The following is a 25,168-nucleotide window of genomic DNA, read 5'->3' as shown; positions in this document are numbered from 1 at the left end:
AACTATAGTGTTTTCTTTTACCACAGGGAGTAAGACACTGCTTGTGATGGTTAGATTTCAGAAGAGGTCAACACACATTGCCACAAATCAAGAAAACATGGCAAATAGGGATAAGGTGCATGAAGAGCCAGGGACGTTTCACCAGAGAGAAGAGCAAAAAGAAGTGATAGAGGTCTCCATGTATATAAAGATGAAAGAAATTAATTATTCTTCACCTCCACATGATCGAAGAGTAATAGACTTAAGACTACATAGGAGATTCAGCTTACTCATCAGGAAAAGTTTCCAGCACAAGGACAGTGTTGAAAGAAGTTGCTAGAAAGATAATGGAAGACTCGTTTAGATGCACACCTCTCAGGCAGGACTGATGCATAATTGAATTAGCTTTAGATCAGAATATTTCATGAGGTTTCATCTTCTATAATTATTATATTTACCATTGGGACTAAGTCCTTTAGCACAAGTCCTTCATTTATCGTTGGAGTAACAGAAAGTGACAACAGAAAGCATAAACTGATACACAGAAATTAAATTCTTTAGATATATTTGAAGTAGAACGATCTGGGTTCTGTGAAAAATTACAGGGAGAAAAAAAACCAAACCAAACCAAAACAAAACCCAGACAAAACTAGAAGGAAGGTCAGAAGGAACATCTGGAGGTCTCCTGCCAAACTTCCCCCTCATCACAGTGTTAACTTAAGAATTAGATGAGGTTGCCTTCATTTTATCTACATGTCTACAGGAATAGATTACTCACAAGGACCCTTTGCTGAACAGGGACACAGGACAGCTGGGCAAACTGTTTGTGATTTGCCTGACCTCGCTTAATGCATCATAGTCCCTGAAGCCAATCCCCGACACAGAGCAGGTCTCTGTACAATGATTTTTGCTGGTTATTTTGCACTCTAATTCAAGACTATAAAAGTTTATTGATTTTGAAAGCTTGCTCTTTGATATAGAGTTTGAAGCAGGCAGAGAGTAACTAAGCCAAGCAGTACCCTTTCACTTGAAAAGTAAGGTGAAAAAATAATCAAAGTTTCATAAAACAAAAGGATAGCGAGTGGCAGCTGACACTCCCCTTAACATGTGCAATATTGGACAGCAGGGTAAGTCAGTTATTAACCAGAGGGTGTTTAAAATCTGTAAAAGAGATTGGTCAGATCCTACCTATGCTGTTTCTTAAACTGAAGCAGGGTATGCCTAAGGGTATGGTTTCACAACATTACAGGCTGAACTAAGGCCTTGATGCTAGAGGAGCATCCTTCCTTTCTTCTCTGCCTTGCTGTATGTTCCTCTGGGTTACCCTCAAAGATCTGTAACAAAAGTAATGTTCTCTCCCAACACCAGGAAGAACTCGAACAGATGCAGGGGAGAACTGCCTCCAGTGTGCACTTCTCATCCATAGTAAAGACAGAAACACGTCTGTTCCATTTTATGAAAGTGTAGTGAAACCTGTGGCAAACAACCACTTTCAGCTGAGCTCAGAAAAACTTAGTGGATTGAGGGCTAAATAACCATGACCATCATCATCATCACCATCATAAAAGGATGTTTTGGACATTATATTCAGGATGCAAAGGTAACAATTCTGCTCCGTAAGTTCTGAAGAAACCAGCCTGCCAAAACCCCAACACAGCAGAACAGCAGAAAACCAGCAAAGGCCTGCTGAAGGAGGTGACAAGTGTCAAAGCCAGCAGCTTGCACAAGGGAAGAAGAGGGACTGTGAAGCTGTAGGTGGCAGGGAGGAATGGTCAGGTTTTGATGACAGTAAGTGATATATCAGTTCAGCTGTAACATGTAATTTCATCCTCCAATACAAAAAAAAAAAAAAACGCTGGGCACACATGAAAAATAAGTTGTATTTGGGGCAAGAAGTGAGCAGACATTTTAGTAAAAGCCACTAGCTTAAAGCAGGCTGCTTACTGGTTAGTGTTGTAGATGTCTTGTAAAAATGTGAACATATGTCAAGACATGTCAGGGTCACAAAAGTTGGCACTTCAATAAAACCACACAATAATTTCAGACCAGCCGATCGACTTTCAAAGTACAGCCCAACAAAACCTTGAATGGAAGAGGGACAGGGCATTCTAGTTTCAAAAGCAGTCCTGCTCACAGCACAGTTGCTTCAGCCACACTTCCACTCTTCAGAGAAACCTCAGCACTATCCCCACCGGCACTGAGCTGGGCTGAAGCCAAAATAAACTTGGCATAAAGTACAAATGCCCTGACCTGGAATTGGATATGGACAAAGCGTTTGTTCTCAGGGGCAGGGGGAGAGGAGCTAAAAGACAGAACCCAGCAGCAAGATCATTCTTTGAATTAGGGCTGATAGGGTGCGGAGGATCCTCGCTTAAAGTTAGAACAAGAAAGGGACCAGCTTTGGCTCCTATACCAGGCTTTGGGCTCCTAAACCACTGCTTGTAGTGGGTTACATATTGCCCTGTCACCACACTGAGCCAAAGTTGGTCTGTCAGCGCAGAAGTGACTTAGAAAGGATCTAAAGAGACAACCCTGGCAGGGTTTCAGGTCACAAAAAGTTAAAATTACACTTTGACATAAAGCCAAGTCAAGACTTCAAAGTCTGTCACTTCTTTATGAGCTCTCACTCTGTACTGTGAAGGACCTGGTAACAGTTAAGCCTCACTCTCACTTTAGTTACTTAAGCAATATAACAAAATAAATCAGACCCATTCTCCAAAAGCCAGGAATATAATTACTGAGCTGCAATACAGTTACACAGTTCATTTTACACAGATGATGGGAGATTGCCCTAACTATGCCCACTGAATCACTCTTGGCAGCGTAATCCACATGCAACCAAACAAACAACAGGTTCATAGGATCAAATTTGTACAGCTATTGCTAAACAAGCACTATCTAAGTCTCAAGTTCATTTTACGTTTTACTTAACACAGAGAAAAGAGTTCCAAGTTTGCCACCTGCACTCTAGAAAATAACACTATACATGCACTTTGATTCAAACTGGCCACAAAATACTGCTCACGTAGCTCTTGAGTTCTAAAGCCATTTATCAGAAGTGGTTTGGTTCATTTTCAGTCTATAGATAGGGAAAAAAAAAAAGAAATTATGTTGGTTGTTCAATTTCAGGACAGCACACTGATGACATTCAGTACATACACCATCTCAGATTAATATTCAGTGGTGTTTTATATATGTGCGTATGTGTATGTTATAATCCCAGGAGAATCTTAGGTTAATCATAATCCAACCAGCAGTCTACTGGCCAAGTTTACTAAGACAAACCCATCCATCTTTCCACTGCACAAGCCAGAAAGACATTTCCTGAACAGATAATGCTATGTTAATGGCCAAGTAACTCCTCTTCCACACAGCCAAGCACTATAACTCTGGGAAGAGACTTGTGCTTCATCTCTTACATGCACAACTTGTTTGGGTCAGGAGGTCTGGCAGGAGAGGAGTGCAGAGAAAGAAGTCTGAAAACTGAGACTTCTATACCTTCTGTACACCAGATCATCCTGATCTAGACATTCCCTACCTTTCTGCAACCAAGTATTACTTGAGAAAACTGTCAGTGTCCTGACTTTCTCCTTTCTTCTTTCTAGTTCCAAGTGGATACAGACCCATGACCTGAATTCTCCTGCCAATGTGCATATGCTGTAGTTTTCGTAACAATTATTAACAAATATAGTCTACAGTAAAATGGACATTCTTTAAAACATGGGTGTCACTGAAAGCATTCTCCCCAAAACCTGAGCTATCACATAAATGTAGAATAATTAAGGAGGAAAGGGACATCCATAAGTCACTTAGTCCAACCCCTGCCAGAAGGAGGTCTAATTGGATCAGGTTAGTCAAGGCCACATGCATCTGAGTTCTAAATACCACCAAAGACAGAGGTTCCATGAGCTCCAAAATTGCTGGAGAAAAACAGATGCAAGGAAGATGCAAAAGGACTGAGGACTTGCCTCTGACAGTGGCCAAAAGACAACTCTCGAGGTCAATCAAATGTAACCAAAGCGGTACCTGGGAAAGAAAAGTCTACCTGCAACTGGGAACTGTGGCTGCAGTTTATCAATGGCCCCCATACTGCACTGACACTTGACAATGCTTCTTGTTTTACTGGTGAAATCTTAGTTGAAGTAATTAACTAATTCAATTGGGCTACAATTCCAAATTTCTTCTCTATCAATGCAAAAGGTTCCTTATGCTCCCTTATGCATTCCAAGATCCCCATGCTTCTCTTCAGTGATGAGACAAGGAAGCTGCTCCAACACAAAGTTCAGCAGCAGATTTACAATTAAAAGAATGGGCACCAGCAATTTGGCTATTTTCTGAAATCCCCAAGGACCCTGGCTGGCTTAGTCTTCTTTTCATCTTCTTGCTGACACTCCACCTGCAGTCTTAGCAGAACTTCAGGGACATAGCTATAGAAATATACATTCAGAAATTTATCACAGAGCTACAGAATCACGTATTTTGCCAAGAGAATAGTCAGTGATTTTGCTCCAATGCTGCAACACTTTCAATTATAAGGGAAAAAAACAAAACAAAACAAAACAAAACAAAACAAAAAAAAAAAAAAAAAAAACCACAAAAAAAAAAAAACCAACAAAACAAAGCACGTTCCAATCTCTGAATATGTCAGTTACCAGAAAAGATGAAAGCAAAATCCTCACTGAGAAATAAATTCACAAGGGTCTTAGTGCAAACCCTATGGAAGCTCTTCCTTTTGGTAGGACATTCACAAAACATTCTCCTTTGGAGATACTAAGATGCGTAACAAGGCATTTCAGCTGTAAAGCAACTCCATCAGCAGTAAATCACACCCAAAATCAAAAAAAATGACCACTGGGACCAGCTTTTGTTCATCCTGGTACTTGAAGAACATTTACCTTCTACCAAACACAGACCACTTCTAGTTTCCAACCCAGCTGAAACAATTCCTGCTGCAGAAGCCACTCTCTTGATCCCAATCTAAAAACTGTAAGTTTACTTAATAAATCGGATACTGCTAGAGAAAGATGACCAATTCTTTCTTTTCAAAAAGAAGCTACTTAACCAACTTAGTGGATAACCTACAAACATTTCAAACAAGGGAAGCAACAATATTAACTGGAAATACACCTCTGTCACATTCTTTTGTTTTTTTCAGTGGGAAGAGGGAAAGAGAAGATGAAAGGCAATGACAGGCCAATTTTTCTGTCATTTTCAGGTTCCTTCATGTAAATTTGTCAAGTGGGATGCACACATGAAATGTCAAATTATTTTGATAGGACACAAAGAAGAGCTTGCTTGTCTGCAAACTCATTACCTTACCCATCACTCTTTAGTTTAATATTAATTTCCATTATCTGCTAAAATCATCATGGCTACATTAACAATACTAGTAACTCATTTTAGGGTAGCACTCAATAATTCAAAACTTCCAGACCCATACTCATAGTGATGGCATTTTTACTAATAGAAACACATCCACTAATATATATATATATAAATTAAAATCTTTATTTTCAAATGAACACTGAGCACAGACTGTAAACCAAAACAAACCTTAACAGTGACTTACCAGGAAGCCTGTTCAAGTTGACCCCTTGAGCAGAAAGTCCTATTCCCATGTACCTTCAAAAAAACAAAGGATCAGTCAAGCACAGAACTGCCAAGCCACCTGATTTCTTGCAGCAGAAACAGAGCAGTAAAAAAACCCCAACACACAATCATTTAAGGTAAGAACCACTTTTCCATTACTTTTTCACTCTTTTATTGAATCCAAGATAAAATATCAGTCTGCTTTGGTGACTGACAGCCTTCCAGTATACAACTACAGCTATTCTTTAGCTCTTCATGTGCAGGAAGAAGACTGGAAAGCAATCAGCAACTAAACTTCTGGAGGTTTTGGGGTTTGTTGTTGAGGTGGTTTTTTTCATATATCATTAAAAAAATCCCATTTATATAGGTGGTTAAAAGAGAGTAAAAAATACGTAAGGGCAGCTACAGTATATGGGGACAAACGTCTATCAAGCCTAAGGTATTGCCTAGGGAACAGCTGGCAGTGGATGCACAGGACAGAGCAAACAGTTGTACTTTCCAAGAGCATTCTTTCATTGTCCAACACATAATTTACACATTTCTAAAGTGTCCTTTCTGTATTTCACGCCCCAATAGATTTCCGTCATTAATCTGATGGCTTTCTGAACCTTTGCAAGCTCTTTGAGAAGACAACATCCTGCAGCTCCACCACTTAATTACTGTCCAAGCCAGTTTTGCTTCACACTTGTATTTTAAGAATTAGAACAGAGGGGAAGAGTGTTTCTCTGTTAACTTTACTCAAGGATTTGACAGTCCTCATTCATAACGCACTCCCTAGTGGTCTCAAGTTTGACTACTCACAGTCTACTCAGTTGTTCCTCTTCCAGAAGCTCCTCTATACCTCTTAATACTCTTGCTACACTTCCAGTTCTGTATTCTCTTTGAGAAGCCAGGGGAAACCAGAACAGCGAGCCACCGAAACAGTAAGCCGCAAAGGCTCATCTTCCTCACTGCAATATTTATGCACATACCCATTTTGTTTGTTCTATTTCTGTTAATTTGTATGGTCTGTAAATCTTTTAACCCCTGGAACCATAGAAACAGCTTCCTGGCTCACTTGGTTTTTAACAAGTTTCCATATTTTTAGGTTGCTGTTGGGCTCTCGTTCATGTAAATGTATAAATCCAACAGGCTACAGCCAGCACCCCCTGTTTTTTCACAGTAGCAGTTTTCTTCTTGTGGCTTCCTCAACCACCTGCTCCACAAAACACTATTCATGACTAAAAATTTACTTCACAATTTGACCCAAAGTTAAATTTCTTCAAGCTATGTGGGTTAAGTCTCCTGCAGCAACTGTTCCCTTCAATTCTCCAACTCAATCATTGTCAACACCCCAATCAAAGAGCATAGAAATGGTAGCAATTGATTTTTTTGTTTGTTTACACAGAAATGTTAATCCTTAGAGATCTAAAAGCTTACCAGATCTTTACCTACAATCTCTTTAATAAATGGAAACACATTGTCGCAAACATGGCCTATTTAGTCTTTGTTGTGCACTTCACATCCTGGTAGCATGAACTTCCAGATTTTAATCATGCAAACCCCAGCTTTTCAGGGCTTTAAATTAAGTCAGTCCCTTCCTTAGAAAACATGCCCTGTTTCAGAAGAGCCCCAGTGTCCAGAGGATCCTCCCCACACCAATTCCTCAGTAAAAATACCCGAAGTGTTCCTCCTCACCTCTCTGGTACTGGGCTAGTATCAGTAGTGTGTAAAGCTGGAGAAAAGCATTTTGGAAACTGCTACAGCAGATATTCTGGTTTTCAAATTCCTATGTAATAGTCTAAGTTTTACATACAGAATCACAGAAAGTGTGGCTGCCCCATTCCTGGCAGTGTTCAAGGCCAAGCTGGATGGGGCTTGAAGCAACATGGTCTCGTGGAAGGTGTCCCTACCCATGGCAGGGGGCAGGAACTGTATGAGGTTTAAGGTCCCTTCCAACCCAAACCATGCTAGGATTCTCTGATAACCTTTGCTGCTCTTCCCTATGCCTTCAGCTCCAAAGGCATCACAACTATCACTTCACACTCCAGCAGCTGGCACAATACTTGGATACATCAGAAGAGCTGCGTGTTTATGTCTACCAGTCCACTTAGGATGCCATTTGTTGTCCCTGGATTCAGAAACCCAGTTATCCATACACCTGATAACTGAACTTTCAACCATTGTGTGGTCCACCTTTTCCCTTTAGCTGGCCCTTGGCCTATCAGGGCTGTCTTCAGACAGACATGATACATGATCATACAATCATAGAATAGTTAGGCTTGGAAAGGACCCTAAGATCATCTAGTTACAACCCCCTGCCATGGGCAGGGACACCTCACGCTAAACCATGTCACCCAAGCCTCTGTCCAACCTGGCCTTGAACACCACCAGGGATGGAGCATTCCTTGGGCAACCCATTCCAGTGCCTCACCACCCTCACAGTAAAGAACTTCTTCCTTATATCCAGTCTAAACTTCCCCTGTTTAAGTTTTAACCCGTTACCCCTTGTCCTATCACTACAGTCCCTAATGAAGAGTCCCTCCCCAGCATCCTTGTAGGCCCCCTTCAGATACCAGAAGGCTGCTATGAGGTCTTCACGCAGCTTCTCTTCTCCAGCCCCAACTTTCTCAGCCTGTCTTCATACAGGAGGTGCTCCAGTCCCCTCCAAGTCCAGTGGCCCTCCTCTGGATTTGCTCCAACAGTTCCATGTCCTTTTTATGTTGAGGACACCAGAACTGCACACAATACTCCAAGTGAGGTCTCACGAGAGCAGAGTAGAGGGGCAGGATCACCTCCCTTGACCTGATGCTAGTCATGCTCTCTTGATGCAGCGCAGGATATGGTTGGCTTTCTGGGCTGCAAGCGCACATTGCTGGCTCATGTTCATTTTCTCATCGGCCAACAGCCCCAAGTCCTTCTTCGCAGGGCTACTCTGAATTTCATCTCTACCCACCCTGTAGCTGTGATCATATGGAGAATCTGTTCCTGGACCCGTAACTTCACACAGCTCAGCATCTTCCTGCCACAAGATGAGGGCTCTGAGAGTTCAAAGGTTCTTGGGATGAACACTGACAAACTGGGCTATCCCAATGTAACATGCCAGCTACATGCAAGAAAGGTCAGCCAAGATCCTTCAGCTCTCACCATGTATAAAATAGGTAACTACACAAGCAGGATAAAATTTTTCAGCAACTCTTCATTCAATTTTCAGTAGTTCATTTGGAAGTGAGGTTTGTTATCACCAGGACAAACCAAACAGAAGTTTCACCTATTCTGTTGGGTGTCACCAGAATAAATAATCAAAGAATTCATGTCAGTAATGCTTTATGCTGTTCCCAGGCTGAACACACCAGTTGCCACTGACGTGGTTTATGCGGCCTTTGTTGAACTTAAAGAACAAAGTCAGCTGTTACGAGTGAAAGATCTGAAGTTTGAAAACTAAACTGGTGGAACACTTCAGTTTAAGGTACAGTTGGTTTCAATCACAATATTTTGCAGGGTTTGGGGTCATGTCAGATATAATACTGCTTGGGGTGGCAGGCAGAGAAGGTGGTTATTCTTCTAGATCCCAGTGGCAATTTTAGCCTGGTGAGGCTTGTATTATGCCTTTTCTTTCTTAAATGATGCTCAAGTCTTCATCTCTGATCTGTATCTTGAGTCTTTCAGCATTCCTACATATATTGCTAATCTACATCATCAGTGTTCTTCCTTTCCTGAAGGTAACTCAGAAAAGAGATGATCTGACCTTCCTACAGCTGACAGATACCAGTTGAACCTGATCCTAAAAGTGGAAGGGAGCTGGGAATCTAATACATTGGTCCAGCAAAACCAGTTTTTTATTCTTCCTCTGTAGTTTTGCCAGTAGGTACTCATAAACAGACTGAGAAGTGTTATGTTACCCCATTGCTGCCTCTTCATTTTGTTCTGCTCACTCACCTTCTCTTCCATGTTCTTTGGCTTTTAGAGCTTCTCTGCCTTTCCAAGGGCAGCTGAGCAGCATCTCCTCCATCCCTCAGGATACTTGCAGTTGTTTTAAAAGAGTTTTTAAGAATTTTATTTTCTTGCCTTTATTTCCTTCTTTTCAACCTTGCATTATTTCTTTTACTGACCTCTGCTTGAGGAACTCCGATTCCTTCTGTCAGTGCTATTTCTGAAGCACCACTACAGAACAGCACAGCATCCAGAAGTAAAACCAGAACTGCTTCCGCTTCAGACATCCATTATACTCCATTATGTAGTAGTTCCAAAACATATATTGTTAGGAGTCAGAGACAGTCGGAATCCAATATTTTATGTACCACAGGTATATATAATTTTTTTTTAACAGATGCAACTTATTTTTTCACTCCCTTAAAAGAACATGCCCCTTCCCCCACCATAACTGCAACAATGTGGTTTCAGGTGGTAAATTGATATGGGTTATCTTTTCTCACCACTCTTTAAACCTGGCATGAAGTCAGGGCCCACCTCAGACAAGAATGATAGTTCAGAGCTTTGCACAAGAGACTGTGGAAGTGTCTGAAATGCCACCAGTGTTATGGAGTGTATTATTAGTCTCTAACTCCATAATTCAGTATGATTATTTTAGACTTAGCTGTGGGTGTTGAAGGAGTGGGGTGCATGATAGCTGGGAGGACAGGATTCCTACCAGACAGGTGTGGTTATTGGAAAAAAATGCAGGATGCAGTAAGCCTTTGAATCACAGGCCCACTTCTGGAAGAAAGGAACATCTCCTGGTTAACTCATGGCTCAGCAGGGCTGCTTGGTCTTGGCTGAGCTGCGTAATAAAATTCTAACCCCAGGAATTTCTACCACATGTTGTTGATGTTGCTAGTTCACTGACTGAGTAGAGCATGACTGCTTTGTTGGAAGTCATGACCTATTAACTTATTTAAAATCTATGTTTTTAAGTTGGGGCCTTGATGTATCTCGGCATCCACAGCTGTCTTTCTTTACAGCATGCTTTACTCTGGCACGGTGTTACCAGAGCAGCAAAGAAGAGTTCTAGGATTGCGAGTATTAGACAGGCAACCAAAGTGTATTTTTCACCTTCATCTCTCCACCTTTCAGAGGATGTGTGAATTTTGTCTGCCTTCCAGCAAAAGGCACTTGGAAGAGGAGCAGCATAAATTGTTTCACCATCCTGACCTGGTACCTTTCAGCAGGTTATGAAATAAGGGGGAACTGTAATATCTTTGTTTTCATGGCAGAGCCTTTTTAAATCTGCTCTGCTACTTGTCAGAACTAGCATTTGAGATAAGTAGTCTTTTAATGTTTCTTGGAGAAAGTCTTGTTGGTTTTTGGGTAAAGAAATACCTCCTTTGTTTAAAGGATAGTGCCTGGGTCCAGCTAGGACCGTGGACTAATTGCTTTCTCTCTCCTTCTGCATCACATTTATTTTGCATATAGCAATGCTTCCCAAAGGCTAAGTTTTCCAGGTGTTTCATGGGAAATGCTTGTTGCTTCTGGGATTCTTAAAACTGGAGAATAAAAAGTACAGGTATACCTGCAGTTCTGTTGCTGAGTTCTCTATTCTACCCAACAGGTTCTTCACTCCTGCACTTGAAAAGGCAAATAGACGAAGCACTGGAATTCCAACATTAGCTACTTGCTGTTAAAGGGAAGGTTTGTTCTGAAGATTTTCTGCTGGTTTTATGAGGATTTTTGTGGGTTGCTCACAAAAGTAGCTTTAGACTAGCCAAAAAACTCCTTTTACACCAACTTTTTGGCAGGCTCTCTGGGTATCAAGACTGTTCTGCAGAAACAACTTTTGACTTGAAGAACTGCTTCTCACATGGGTGAATTTCCCTAATGCAGAGGTCAGTACTCCTCTCCTTGTATGACCGCTTATAACAGCCTCTTTGAGACATCCCTGTGTTTCAATTTAGGTCAGTCAAATATTGCCACTTCTGTGAAAAAACTTTCCTTCTACCTTTTTGGGTAATTTCTGCCCAGTGACAATATATAATGCTTCCTGTCTGAGTCAGTGTATCTCAGACTTTTTGTATCTGTAAGAGTGAATTAAATTAAGAGTTAATTAAAATTTCAAAGGACAGTCACCACTTTGGCTCTTTCCATCTCTTTTCCAAGAAAAACCTTATACTGGCAGAATCAAAAAAATAGTATGCATTTTTTTCAAAGATGCAACTTAAATTTGTGTGGTTTATATCTCTGCAATGCAGAACCCACCTCACAAGTTCTTTTAGGAGTCAGAAGTGATGCTGTCCTGTTTAAAGGTCACTGGGCTGGACTACCATGCATGCTGATGTTTACTGCTGAAGAACTTGGAACTGGGGGAGAGAACCAAAAAGCTCTATTTCTTTGAACTTAATCTTCATAGAATCCTAGAATGGTTTGGGTGGAAGGGACTTTAAAGCTCATTCAGTTCCAAACCCCTGCCATGGGCAGGGACACCTTCCACTAGACCACGTTGCTCCAAGCCCCATCCAAGCTGGTCTTGAAAACTTCCAGGGATGGGGCAGCCACAGCTTCTCTAGGCAATCTGTGCCAGGGCCTCACCACCCTCATAGGGGAGAACTTCTTCCCAAGATCTCATCTAAATCTCCCTTCTGTCAGGTTCCTACAAGTCAAGTAGTTCCTACAATGTCAAGTCCCTACAGGTTCCTGTCCAAAGCCCCTCTCCAGCTTTCTTGTAGCCCCTTTAGGCACTGGAATCTGCTGAAAGGTCTCCCTGGAGCCTTCTGTTCTCCAGGCTGAACAAGCCCAGCTCTCTCAGCCTGTCTCCAGAACAGAGCTGCTCCAGCCCTCACAGCATCTCTGTGGCCTCCTCTGGACTCGCTCCAACAGCTCCACATCCCTCTTGTGTTGGGGGCCCCACTTACAATGCAGATAGAGCACAGCTAACACAATTCAGCTTTACAGTGCCAGTGGCAGAGCTTAAGAGAATCAAGCTTCACAACAGATCACAATCATTTAGGTTGGAAAAAACCTTTAAGATTATAAATTCTTTAGCAATTCACCATCCCAGACTTTCATAATTGAAGGACAAAAGTTTCCCTTCTAAAAAAGTTATGCCACTTGTACAATTTCATTATTAAACAGAGAATTTCTTAGATCTATAAGGCTAGAATATTTAAATAATTAGTTCCCATTATTTTATGATTTATTAACTGCAACCATATTCTGAAGAATTGAATCATACTGGTTTTACACATAGAATCATAGAATCGTAAAATCACAGAATAGCTAGGGTTGGAAAGGACCCTAAGATCATCCAGCTCCAACCCCCCTGCCACGGACAGGGACACCCCACACTAAACCATGCCACCCAAGGCCTCATCCAACCTGGCCTTGAACACCGCCAAGGATGGAGCATTCACAGCTTCCCTGGGCAACCCATTCCAGTGCCTCACCACCCTCTCAGTAAAGAATTTCTTCCTGATATCCAATCTAAACTTCCCCTGTTTAAGTTTGAACTCACTACCCCTTGTCCTGTCACTACAGTCCCTGATGAAGAGTCCCTCCCCAGCATCCTTGTAGACCCCCTTCAGATACCAGAAGGCTGCTATGAGGTCTCCACGCAGCCTTCTCTTCTCCAGGCTGAACAGCCCCAACTTTCTCAGCCTGTCTTCATACGGGAGGTGCTCCAGTCCCCTGATCATCCTCGTGGCCCTCCTCTGGACTTGTTCCAACAGTTCCATGCCCTTTTTATGTTGAGGACACCAGAACATATTCTAAAGATGTTCAGTTGATCTTGATATAGTTGACTTCTGTCATTTTCCCACCTTTTTTATAACAGATATTCAGAAAAAGCAAGAGGAGAGGACAGAAAACAAAATCAAAAACAAAACCACATATTTCTGAAATTTTTCTTCTTTACTCTGCAAATCTCATAACTCTAACTGGACAAAAAAAAAAAAAACACCACAAACAAATGAAGAAAAAAAACCCAAAAAAAACCAGAAACCAAAACACTAAAAAAAAAGAAAGAAAAAAAAAAGCCCACAGAAAAAATGAAAAAATTAACAGAAAGAAAGAGGTTATTATCACAGCCTGAAAACTAGTTTTCAGACTTCAGACATACCTAAATGCACACATCACAAGGAGGAAGTCACGTATCACTACTTCCATTTTGTTTCCTTATTTCATAAATTCTTTTAATGAGAAGTTGATATTCTACCATTACAATGCATGAGCCCATGATACTGCTACAAAGCCTCGAGTTTCACTTCCCAGTTCATTGATTAAAAAAAAAAAAGGTGATAAAAAAGTTATCAGCTTAAAATCAGATATTCCAATCTCACAACCTGCTTTACATTGAAAAAGCTGCTCTCAATGTTACTCCCTTGTGCAGGAGTTTAGCAGAACATCGATAGAAAATAACTCCTCGCATGGGATGCCATCAATTGACATGAGAACTCCAAAGAAAATGCATGACTCTCCACCTCAGAGCACCACAGCTCATCAATCAGTAGCTGAGCAAGCAGGACTTGCTCAGGCAAGACTGTTTGCAAATTGGAACAAGGTGAAAACTGTTTACTGAATCTACTTGTGGGATTTATGTGTTTGTCTAAATGAATGTCTATGGAAAAACATAAATTCAAGTAAGCAGACACATTTCCAAACAAAGCAACCCCCTCTCTGCACTGGTTCTGCACTCTTGGAAACCAGGATGGAAAAAAAATAAAAAGAGGAAGGAAATCAATTACTTACAGGATTATCAGATACCAATTAGGTATCACGCACCATGGGCAAGCACTGGAAATCCTCAGTTCCCACAGAACATCCCTTAGCCTTCCCTTCAGCTATATCCAGACACATCTGACATTACAGGATGGCCACAGCACAGATGAGGGCATACAGACAACCATGCTATTAAAGCAGAGCGCTTCGCAAACAGGCCTTCTATCAGTATCTGGAAACCATCAAAGCACATGAGTGAAAGGCTTTCCAAAGAGCAATCACACTCACCATATGCTGAAGAGAAGTGCAAAGTTGGCAAGGAGAAACAAGCAAGAGAGAGAGTGGCATATTAATTGCTACTGATGTAAAGACTGCTAAACAACCAATACCTCTGACCTTTATTTTTCTCTTTCAGAGAGAAACAAAGCTATTTTTAAGTTTGGGATACAGTGCACTTCTGTATGAAACCTAAAGGAAGATTTAAAATAAACTATGGTATGGACCAAGCCAGATTAGCTCTCTGGCCACTCATCTCAAAGTACTCTTTCCTTCCTCTCCTAGAAAAATGCCATCACCTAAGGGAGCATCGACCAGCATCTGTGGGCAACAGGCTGCACATCCCAGAGCAACTGTGAAACAGTGCTGAAGAAGTATACCAACTCATTTTGTTGCCCATGTCTTCCCAACCTCCCTCTTCTGCCCTTCTGGGTCTTCTCTTCCCCACAGAAAGCAATGCCAGAATCAGGAACCTGTACACAGGGTTGGCCAGCGGGATGATCCCCCAGTCACAATCCATCACAAACCACCGCATGGCTGGGGGAGATTAAACAGGTCAAGAAACCAAAATGGTGGCCAGGAACAAGCACTGCCACTCATGAGACAATTCACGCTGTCTCAGCATGAAGAGGACAATAAAGACGAATTGTACTCCTGATTCATAACAGCCTGTAAGTTGTAGGTTGACTGCCCTACCCTGATGAGTCTTACACTGCTCCTGTTTACCAAGCAGAGCTCGTCTCATGGGAAAACAGAAGCTGAGAGATGTGCTGACAAATCAAGTGACCACAAACATGTATTTGAGAGAGGATGAGTCCAGTGTTTAAAATATAGTTAAGGTTGAACTTATAAACACCACCGTTTACACAAGCAGGAGTTATTTGTGGCAGCTCATGAACAAGAGAGTCATGCACATTTCCGTGAGTGCTCACCCGAGGAATGTTGGAAGCAAGCCATCCACAAAAACAGGGAGAGGTCTGGACCTAGAGACTTTCCAACCTTCAATCTCAGGAAGTTGAAGGGGCTAAGAGCAGGGTTCTGCATGGTATCAATACAGGCTGAAGAATGGAGGGATTGAGAGTAGCCCTGGACATGAGTGGGCAACGTGTGACTGCAGCCCAGAAGGCCAATCGTATCTTGGGCTACATCCAGAGGAGCGTAGCCAGCAGGTCAAGGGAAGCGATTCTTCCCCTCTACTTCGCTCTGGTGAGACCCCACCTGGAGTACTGTGTCCAGCTCTGGAGTCCTCAGTACAAGAAAGACACAGACCTGTTGGAGAGGTTCCATAGAAGGGCCACAAAATGATCACGCGGATGGAGCACCTCTGCTATGAAGAACGGCTGAGTTGGGGTTGTTCAGCTTGTGGAAGAGAAGACTCTGGGGAAACCTTATTGTGGCCTTTCAGTTCTTAAAAGGGGCCTATAATAGAGATGAAGAGAGACCTTTTAACATGGCCTGTTGTGATAAGATAAGGGGTGATGATTTTAAACTAAAAGAGGGGGGATTCAGGCTCGATGTGAGGAAGAAATTCTTTACAATGAGGGTGGCAAAATCGTGGCCCAGGATGCCCAGAGAGATGATGGATGCCCCATCCCTGGAGATACTTAAGGCTAGGCTGGGTGGGGCTCTAAGCAACCTAGTCTAGTTGAAGATGTCCCTCCTCATTGCAAGGGGCTGGAATAGATGAGCTTTGAAGGTCCTTTTCAACCCAAACTGTTCTACAGTTCTATGCTTCCTTCTTTATCCTTCTGCCCAAAGCATAACTAACTATGAAAGATGTCAGGCAGTCTGGGGCTTTGACCAGGCACATTTGAGGATGGAGATGCCACAGCTTCTCTAGGCATCCTGTTTTGGTGCTTAACCATATTCACAAGGAAAATTCCCCATTCAGTGTTAAGACCACTGTTGTTTAATATCTTCACTGATGATCTGGATGAGGAAATTGAGTGCACTCTCAGTAAATTAGTGGACACCACCAAGTTGGGTGGGAATATTGATCTGCTGGAGGATAGGAAGGCTCTGCAGAGGGATTTAGACAAGCTGGATCAATAGGCTGTGGCCAAGGGTATGAGTTTCAACAAGGCAAAGTGGCAGGTCCTGCACTTGAGCCACAACCACCCCATGCAATGCTCCAAGCTTGGGGAAGAGTGGCTGGAAAGCTGCTCATGGAAAAGGCCCTGGGGGTTGCTGAATGACAGGGCTGAACATAAGCCAACTTGTGCCCAGGCAGCCAAGAAAGCCAACAGCATCCTGGCCTGTATCAGCACCAGTGCTATCAGCAGGGCCAGGGCAGGGATCATCCCCCTGTACTGGGCACTGATGAGGCTGCACCTCGAATCCTGTATTCAGTTCTGGGCCCCTCACTACAAGAGAGACATTGAGGTGCTGGAGCGGGTCCAGAGAAGGGCAACAGAGCTGGGGAAGAGCCTGGAAAACAAGTCTGACAAGGAACGGCTCAGGGAACTGGGGGGGGGTTTAGTCTGGAGAAGAGAAGGCTCAGGGGGGACCTTATTGCTCTCTACAACTGCCTGAAAGGAGGATGGAGCCAGCACGTGGCTAGTTTCTTCTCCCAAGGAACAAGCGACAGGAAAGAAGAAACAACCTCAAGCTGCATCAGGGAGGTTTAGACTGGATAATAGGAACAGTTTCTTCTCCAAAAGGTGGTGAGGCATTGGAACAGGCTGCCCAGGGCAGTGGTGGAGTCACCATCCAAGGTGTTCACAAACCATGCAGAGGAGGCCCTTAGTGACATGGTTTAGTGGTGGCCTTGGCAGTGCTAGAGTAAAGGTTGGACGTGATGATCTTAAAGGTCTTTTCCAACCTAAGTGATTCCAGGTTCTATGATTCTAACATCTCTTGTCAGGCCGCGAAAACCCATCATGCCAGCTTCAGGATTCCCACATCTCCAGTAAAAGCCACTGGGAGCTTCTATCCCATCTCTTACCTGCAGCCTTAGTTTCAGTTGTTTATTAACAGAATAAGCTGTCAGCATCCAAACAGAGCACAGAGTGCTACACTAACAATTATTAGCACAGAAAGAGGACAGCTTTGAGCAAATTCAACCAGAACTCCTCAAAGCACACTTCCTGAAATCCACTGCACCTATGAATTTTTTGAGATCTTGTTTCAAACCCCAATCACTCACGTTTTAAACCTGTGAAAAGCTGTCACAAACTCCAGCAAGAGGAACACAGTGAATACACCTCACTACTTTCTACAGCAGAAACAAAATAACAAGCTATGGAACAGAGACTTCACATCTGAAGTACCTCTTTTGGAAAGGAGCTCAGAAAGACTCTTCCTCCTCTCCCCTTACTAACAGGCTTCCAGTTGAGTTCCCACAGGCATGCTTTGCCACCTGGGCCACTTGAAAACTTCATTTCCTCCAATCCCAGCTTTAGATTTCTGGACTTTTATTCCTTTAAACTGAAGCCACCATGGCATAATAAACACTGGAGAGCTTCTTAAGAAGAGATGTCTCTGCTGAAAGTTCACTATTACAACACACAAAGCCTCCAACAAGCACACTTTAAACTATTAAAGATGAGACACTTAAGAGCAGCTTCTTGAGTGGCAGACAGAAAGCAGCTACAATATCAATCAACAATTCCAAATCCCAGTGCCAAAATGGGATTGGAAATTCGAGTACACTCTATCAGCAAAAGAGAAACAAAGTACAGGAAGGGTTGAGACACGAGCCAAGCTCTCGAAGGCTTCCCAATGCCTGCCTTCAGATCACAGTTCACGTTCATATTGCTGTAGTGTTAGTACACACAGCTCCCTATCTTTGAAAGTATTCTGGGAAAGTAACTGTAACTACAGAATACAGCAAAACCAACAATGGACTAATAATATAGTCAACTAGGATATAGGGAAACAAGTAGAAAATTCCATTATCCCTCTGTAAGACTGATCTAGAATGATTCTAGGTCAGTGACCTGTCATACTGCAGTTTCTTAGTAAAATTGTCCCTGTCAATTATTTCAATTTCAGCAATCACAAACTAATCAAGTGTAGGGTTTCGAAACAGACAAGCAGTTAATCACTAAGTCAGTGAAGTGAAAGAATACAGATGGTCTTTTCCCTGCATCTGTACAGCATTCAGTCCAGCATCCACCTCTGCACAGATACCCTAATAATCATTACAGACCCAACGCAGCACAATCCAAGATCCTTTCCAAGTTCCTTTACAAATAAGACCACTTCTCAATTCAACAACAAAACATTTCAACAGTAAGAACTCATGACCTTAATTCAGTTTTTAGTAAGGATGTTTGCTGTCTTTCCCTACAACCCTGTCATAGTTTAAGCCTAGCCAGCAACTCAGAACCATACAGCTGCTCACTCACTCCCTGCTCTTCCCCGGCCACTTCCTCCTCCATTGGGATGGGGAGGAGAATCACAAGAATGTAAACCCCACAGGTTGAGATAAGAACAACTCAATAACTAAAGAACAATAGAAAACTACTACTACTACCACTAATAATAATCATGGTAAGAGAAATAACAAGGGGAGAGAATATAAAAGTAAAAATGGAAGAGGGGAAAAAAAACCCCATAACAAGCAGCAGTGATGCACAATACAATTGCTCAACCCCACCAACAGATACCCAGGCCAACCCAAGCAGCTCCCCCAACCCCTCCTCACTGGCAGAGTGTGAGAGACTGAAAAGTCCTTGATCACAGTAAACATTTCTGAGTAACAACTAAAACATCCGTTTGTTATCAGCATTGTTCCCAGACTAAAGCTGAAACAGAGCACTGCACCAGCTACTAAGAAGGAGAAAAATAACTGCTACAGATGAACCCAGGACAGACCCCTAAACCAGCTAGAGTTCAAATGTTATTCTTGAGAGACTGGATTAATTAATTGCACTTCATATCTTCTCCTATGGGGCTTTCCCTTTCCAGGATAGGTAGGTCTGTGATGTTCATCCTTTAGCAACAAAAAATGCCAAACACATACCAGGCTGATACCTTTATAATGATTAAAAATTCGATCTGCAGTAACGGTAGAAACTCTGCCCGTGTCAGAAATGCCCCTTTATTGCTTTCCCAACTTCCTTAATGTTGCTTTAAAGGAACTCTATATACATCCTCATTCAGTTACATATTGGATCAAAATACTGCCCAACAGAGTGACCACAAGACTGGATGTGATCCAAACCCCACTGCCAGCTCAGCTCCCTGAGGTGCCACCTTGCAGGGGATGGCTGCTTCTAATGTTCTCAAGAGGATCTGCTGCTGTGGCAATTCTTCCACTTGCTCATGATCAAGCAGTAGACACTGACAGGGCAAACGCAGCCTCAACAACAGTCTACAATATTAAATTGTACCACAAAAAGCAGGACTGGGGCAGGAAAAATGTTCTCAGATTTAGCATCCTCGTTCCAGCACAGTCCTCCAAGCTTCCACATTGTCATCTGTCATGCTGCTCTGTGATACAATCTATCCTGAGCTAAGGCCCTTTGGCTTGAGGTCAAATTCAGGTCCTAGATCAGAGATGACAGAATTAGCACAGATTCCAGCTTATATTTACAATCACCCCATTTCCCTTCTTTGAATATCTTCCTTTCACATGCATATAGGGTTTATAAAAAACAGTCTTAGAAGTTCTCCTTCCAGAGCTCAAGCACTGCGATGAGTACTCTTGACCCCACCAAAATCTCTCTAACAGTCCAAAATTAAGGTCAAAGTTCCTCCCTATTTCATTCAACTTCTGAAGCATAATTCCAGAAATCCAAGTGACCAGATCTAGCTAGCAAGAGGAAAAACAGTATCAATTCAAACTGCACCAGAGACCCAAGGTTTCCTAAATTTTTAAAACTGCACATATCAAACAACACAGAAAAGCAGCTGTGTAAGCGCCTCTGCCTCCAGCACATTCTACCACTTTACATCTATTAGCCAAAAGAATCCAGCCCCCCTGTGATATACCTGCCTGTTCCACCCTACAAGCACAGGACCTCCAGCCCTTCCAGAAAGGAGGTCAGAGTGCAGCAGAACTGTTAAATCCACATCACCAACTACTGAACTGGAATGAAGCACTTACCCATCTCTACCTTTACTGATGATCTTCACTTCAAAATAATAAATGCCACAGGCTGCAGGTATAGGGTGTGTAGCCCTGACTGAGGCAGCATCTTTGTGATTCTTACCATGACCTAGGAAAGAACATAAATGTAAGTCCCGATGGGAGCTGAAGCCTGCCACATTTTGGTCTGAAACACCACCACCAGAACATGGCAGTGACCTGTTTCTACATACATCCAACAATTTGAAGCCCTCTTTTCAGAGAACTGCAATATACAACCCTGTGCTGCCACCGCGAACAATTCCCTCAGTATGAACACTGTATTTTTTCCTTTGTTTACACTGTGAAGTAACTGAGAAAGACTCACAGTAGCACCTCTCTCCCCACATACAGAATTTGAAGACCAGTGTACACCAACAGAAGACAAAAATTATTACACAAGAAGGGAATGACATTACTGTTTACTAACCAGGCAGGAAAAGGAATAATCAGCTCTCTGCTGGGTGGGTAGGGAGAACAGCCTCCACTGGCAAGGAAGGAAAACACCAGTGTGATTCCCCTAGTCCTACAAGTCCGCAGGCATCCCTTTTTTGTAAACTCACGGAGCCAAAGCCCCAGCTTCCCTGCACGTCGATGCCGTGCGGCTCCTTGACCAGGCTTTAGGCAAGATGACGGAGTAAACACATGATCTGTCTACACTGAGGCGCTCGGGCCCGGGTTGGTGAAATTGAGAAGCGTTCTAGAAGGCAGCACACTCCCCCAGGGTAAGAAGCCTCGGCTCCCGAACGCTTTCACTGTCCGAGCCCAGGGAAACACACGGCACCCCGGGCCAGCAGCCCGCTCCGCGGCCGGAGCTTGGCATACCCTGTTCCCCACGCTACTCCCTTAGCCAAGTCGCCCCTTCCCCCGGGCTACCAGACCCGCTGCGGTCCCAGCGCAGACCTGGGTGCCGGCCGGGCAAGGGCTGCGTGGGTCCGCCCTGCTCCAGGCACAGGCCGAAGCCGAAACCGGCGCCGCCGCCCCAGCCCAGCACCTTTGTAGTGGACGCGCAGATTGCCCTGCGAGAGGCCGATGTAGTTGTACTTGTCCTTGGGGCTCCAGGACCGCGGCAGCGGAGTCTCCTCCAGGTTGACGGCGGGGTAAAGCCTGTGGAGGCGCCGGGTCAGCTCCTGTTCTTCGGGCGGACACGGCAGAGCCGCATCCCCTCCGTGAGAGACACCCACCACCGCCTCAGCCATCTTGGATTTGCTTTGTGTCACTGGGCGGGGAGCGAGGCCCAGCTCCGGCCGCCGGCCAATGAGCTGTGAGCGCAGCCACAATGGCGCCGCGCTGCCCGATGGGAAGCGGAGTCTGCTCCGTCCCCGCCTGCGCACCTCTCTTACTCTCTGGGACTACAGCTCCCGAAAGGCTAGGCGCGTGAAACCCCGCCCTTATCGGTGCGCTTCACGCAGGAAAACGGCCCGGAGAGCGCCTCTGGGTGCGCGACTTCTGCTCCCATCGTGCTCCGAGGCAGTGCGGTGCTGAGGGGTTTCTTCACGCCGCCTGCGTGCAAGGGCCGGTGCGGACCGCACCTGCAGCAGAGCCCGCAGCGCCGTGCCGGCGGCCTCGCTCCGGGGCCGGCCGTTCTGCAGAGCCCGCCTCCTGATAGAGCGGTGCTGGGCCGTGCCCGTGCTGCTGCCGCTGGCGAACAGCACCAGAGCGTCAGGCGTTGCCTGAGAAGCTATGACGGTGCAACGGGGTCCTGGCAGGGGAGTCGTCTCCATGGGGACGCGTGTAAACAGCAGATGCGCAGCCATGACGGCGGGCCGCTCTCCGCAGGGCAGGTTCTGGCTGGGCCTGAAGGAGAGAGGGAGAAAAGGAGGGAGAGAGAGGAAAGGAAAGGAAGGAGGAAAGAAGAAAGGGAGGAACGAAAGAAGAGAGGAACGGGGCCTGGGCGCCACAGGGAGAGCCGAGCGGAGCCGTTCTGTTCCTTCCTACGGTGCTGTGGTGCAGCCCCGGCTCTGCGCCCCGGTAAATGTTGCCAGGCATGGCTTCCAGTTGCTGCTGCTTTTCTGTGCTCCCTGTAGCCAACCGCACAGCACAAGCTTCCACGGCTCTTCGTGCAGGTGTAACTGTGCCGTGAAAGTTGTGCCGGGTACAATCTTCTCTGTGTCGTTGTGCTGACCACTAAGCAAGTTTCAGCGATTATACTGGGTTAGCGTTCCACTGAGGTGATGACTGAAAGCAGCTTATAAAGAGGTCTGATAAACCGTGGCAGCACTACAAGGTAAACAGCGGGAGGATATGGCTGGGAGGAGGAAGTGCTCTGTCATTTCAAAAGCACTGAGCTGCTAGATCAACTCACAGTGTCTGAGGGAATCTCGCCCAAAGGTGGAGTTCCTTGGGCAAGCTGACCCAGTGTTTGGAGTTTCTGCCTCCACCCTCACTGCCAGCTGCAGAATTGCGTAAGGGATCTTGTGCCTTAGGTTTTTAGGCAGCCTAAACTGGGGACCTTCAGGTCTTCCCTTTTATTAGCAAACTGAAACAGCTCAGAGAGTTGTCCAGCATACAGTAGAGCTTACACTATGTAGGCACCAGGAGCCCATAGTAGTGGAGGAAAAACAGGACCTCCCCACCCAGCTGTGGCTGCACTGTTATCACATTTTGGAGAGCTGCAGCTTGAGGCTGCAATTTTGTACATGAGAGCGGGAGATCCAGCAGCCCACCAGATGCAGTCTCCCAGCCCAGTGCTGTGCTGGCCCTTGGTGGGCTCCTGGAAGTGAGAGTAGTTTACCCTGTGCCGTCCTCCCTGGAAAGTGGGTTGGAGGGTGAGAACTGCTAAAGGTACAACAGCTGCTTCCCCCTAAGGGTGAAGCCAGGCTGGCAGCTGAAGCCAGTGCTCAGAGATCAAGCTGAGTCTGTGGTCATCTTGTTCAGTGCAGCACCTGAAAATTCACTGGAATCTCAGGGCTGCTTTTCTGTACCACAGCCACACTCATTTTCCCTACAATATTCATGCAAGTGTATGTTTACTTCTCAAAGCCTTTCACCTATACATGCCAGTTTCTAGTCTAGGAAAGAGTTCGTGGATGTATTTGTCCAGTAGTTCCTACTGGCTGTCAGGCCATCTGTGCCATGGCATGACTGCCACCCCAGGAAACTGGCTTTGCAAGCACTTCTGGGATCCCAAATCCTGGTTCTTGACTCACGGGTGACAGGTTCTCTGGTGCTGTTTTGCACCTCTCCTCTTCAGAAGAGATGCAATTCATGGATGTTCTCACTGGGACAGTGAGGACAGTACCAACTGGTGTGCCGGTCACCAGATGGCAAACCCCGAAATTCAGTTGTACTACAGATCTTTCCAGCAGTCCCACCCGGTACATTATGCTGTTGGATATTTTCATCCATTAGGCGCTTGATAATTGGCTGCTTACCTTAGGTATATGTGAGCCAGGCACTCAATCACCACTGTATTTTTAGTTAATTTGTGTATTTTGAAAAGTTGTTCTTGCAGGACTTCTTTCACATATTCTTTCTATATTTTGAAAAGTTTCTTTCACAGGACTGCTCCTGAATCTTCCTCAGAGACTCCATATTGCCAGACATGCACCAACAGTCTGATATACTTCCTGTCTGAGGAACAGAAGGACCCAGTGAGTTGAAGAATTCCAGTGAAACATCCAGGCTTTAGCTCACTTGGGCACCTTTAAATCTTGCTGGAAGCTCATGAACGATCACAAACTATTAGGAAGCTGAGCAGATTCTAATCACTTAAATCTTTCTTATTTATATACATATATATATATACACACACACATATATACGTATAAAATCTTTACATGCCAGCTAACTCTTGAATTTCAGTCAGATGTCATCTTTGTGAATTAACTACTGCACGTTTAAGGGTGGAGGAAAGAGGAGAGGAATATAAATGTTCTTGGCTGTGACTTTATGAGGGAACATACATGACAGGGGTGTTGGAACTAGATGATCTTAAGGTCCCTTCCAACCCTAACTATTCTGATTCTATGTAAAACACTAAAGCCAGAATTCAATCCATGTAGTTTAAAAAAAAGGAAAAATAAAGAGAAATCCCATGCTGTTTAATCATAGGCTAAGAGCATCCAGCAAGGACATCTGCTCCCTGGTATTTATCAGTCTTACTAAATAAACTAGCATGAGAAAAATATATATCCAAATTATGAGAAAATGAATTCTGGGAATATATAGACCAATAAACAAATGGGATGTTAAGGTCTATAAAAGTCACATTTATGTTGGGTTTGGGTGGGTTTTTTTCGTTGGTGTTTTGGTTGTATTTCAAGAATGTGCCACTTCTATGGCAAGCTGTTTGTGCTAAATTAGCACAAGAACTTTAAGTATTATTTTATTCCTGGAGCTGAGACGTTCTGTAAGCACACAGAATCACAGAATCACAGAATCCCAAGGGTTGGAAGGGACCTCAAAAGATCATCTAGTCCAACCCCCCTGCAAGAGCAGGGTAACCTAGAGTACATCACACAGGAACTTGTCCAGCCAGGCCTTGAATATCTCCAACATAGGAGACTCCACAGCCCCCCTGGCAACCTGTTCCAGTGCTCTGTCACTCACAGTAAAGAAGTTTTTCCTGATGTTCACATGGAACCTCTTATGCTCCAGTTTACACCCATTACCCCTTGTCCTATC

The 25,168-nt window shown here is 44.1% G+C and overlaps 2 protein-coding genes across 11 annotated transcripts in view; one reads left to right on the top strand and one right to left on the bottom strand.

Moving 5' to 3' along the window:
• The window catches only part of RANBP10 (RAN binding protein 10), a 75,199-nt gene extending 53,415 nt beyond the window's left edge, over positions 1-21,784 (bottom strand). For 2 of the 10 annotated variants that reach the window (XM_080636577.1, XM_080636575.1), the window contains exons 1-3: positions 21,537-21,784; positions 20,522-20,633; positions 5,549-5,601 (exon numbers count right to left, since the gene is read on the bottom strand). In XM_080636577.1, the coding sequence (XP_080492703.1) occupies positions 5,549-5,601; positions 20,522-20,633; positions 21,537-21,741 (370 nt within the window). In that variant the 5' untranslated portion in view covers positions 21,742-21,784. Of the gene's footprint in view, positions 1-437; positions 518-5,548; positions 5,602-9,486; positions 9,910-13,065; positions 13,086-20,521; positions 20,634-20,972; positions 21,103-21,445 lie in introns of those variants that run through there. The other 8 variants (XM_080636583.1, XM_080636584.1, XM_080636582.1 and 5 more) reach the window with 7 other exon arrangements.
• Positions 21,785-22,297: 513 nt separating this feature from the next.
• Positions 22,298-25,168, top strand: part of TSNAXIP1 (translin associated factor X interacting protein 1) — a gene marked incomplete at both ends in the record, with an annotated part of 36,762 nt that continues 33,891 nt past the window's right edge. Inside the window, 2 exon segments of the mRNA XM_080638356.1 lie at positions 22,298-22,326; positions 24,045-24,135. Coding sequence (XP_080494482.1) covers positions 22,298-22,326; positions 24,045-24,135 — 120 coding nt within the window.

This window comes from Psittacula echo (genome assembly GCF_963264785.1).
Source record: "Psittacula echo genome assembly, chromosome: Z".
Classification (NCBI taxonomy): Eukaryota; Metazoa; Chordata; class Aves; order Psittaciformes; family Psittacidae; genus Psittacula; species Psittacula echo.
This window is presented reverse-complemented; position numbering and strand designations above follow the sequence as displayed.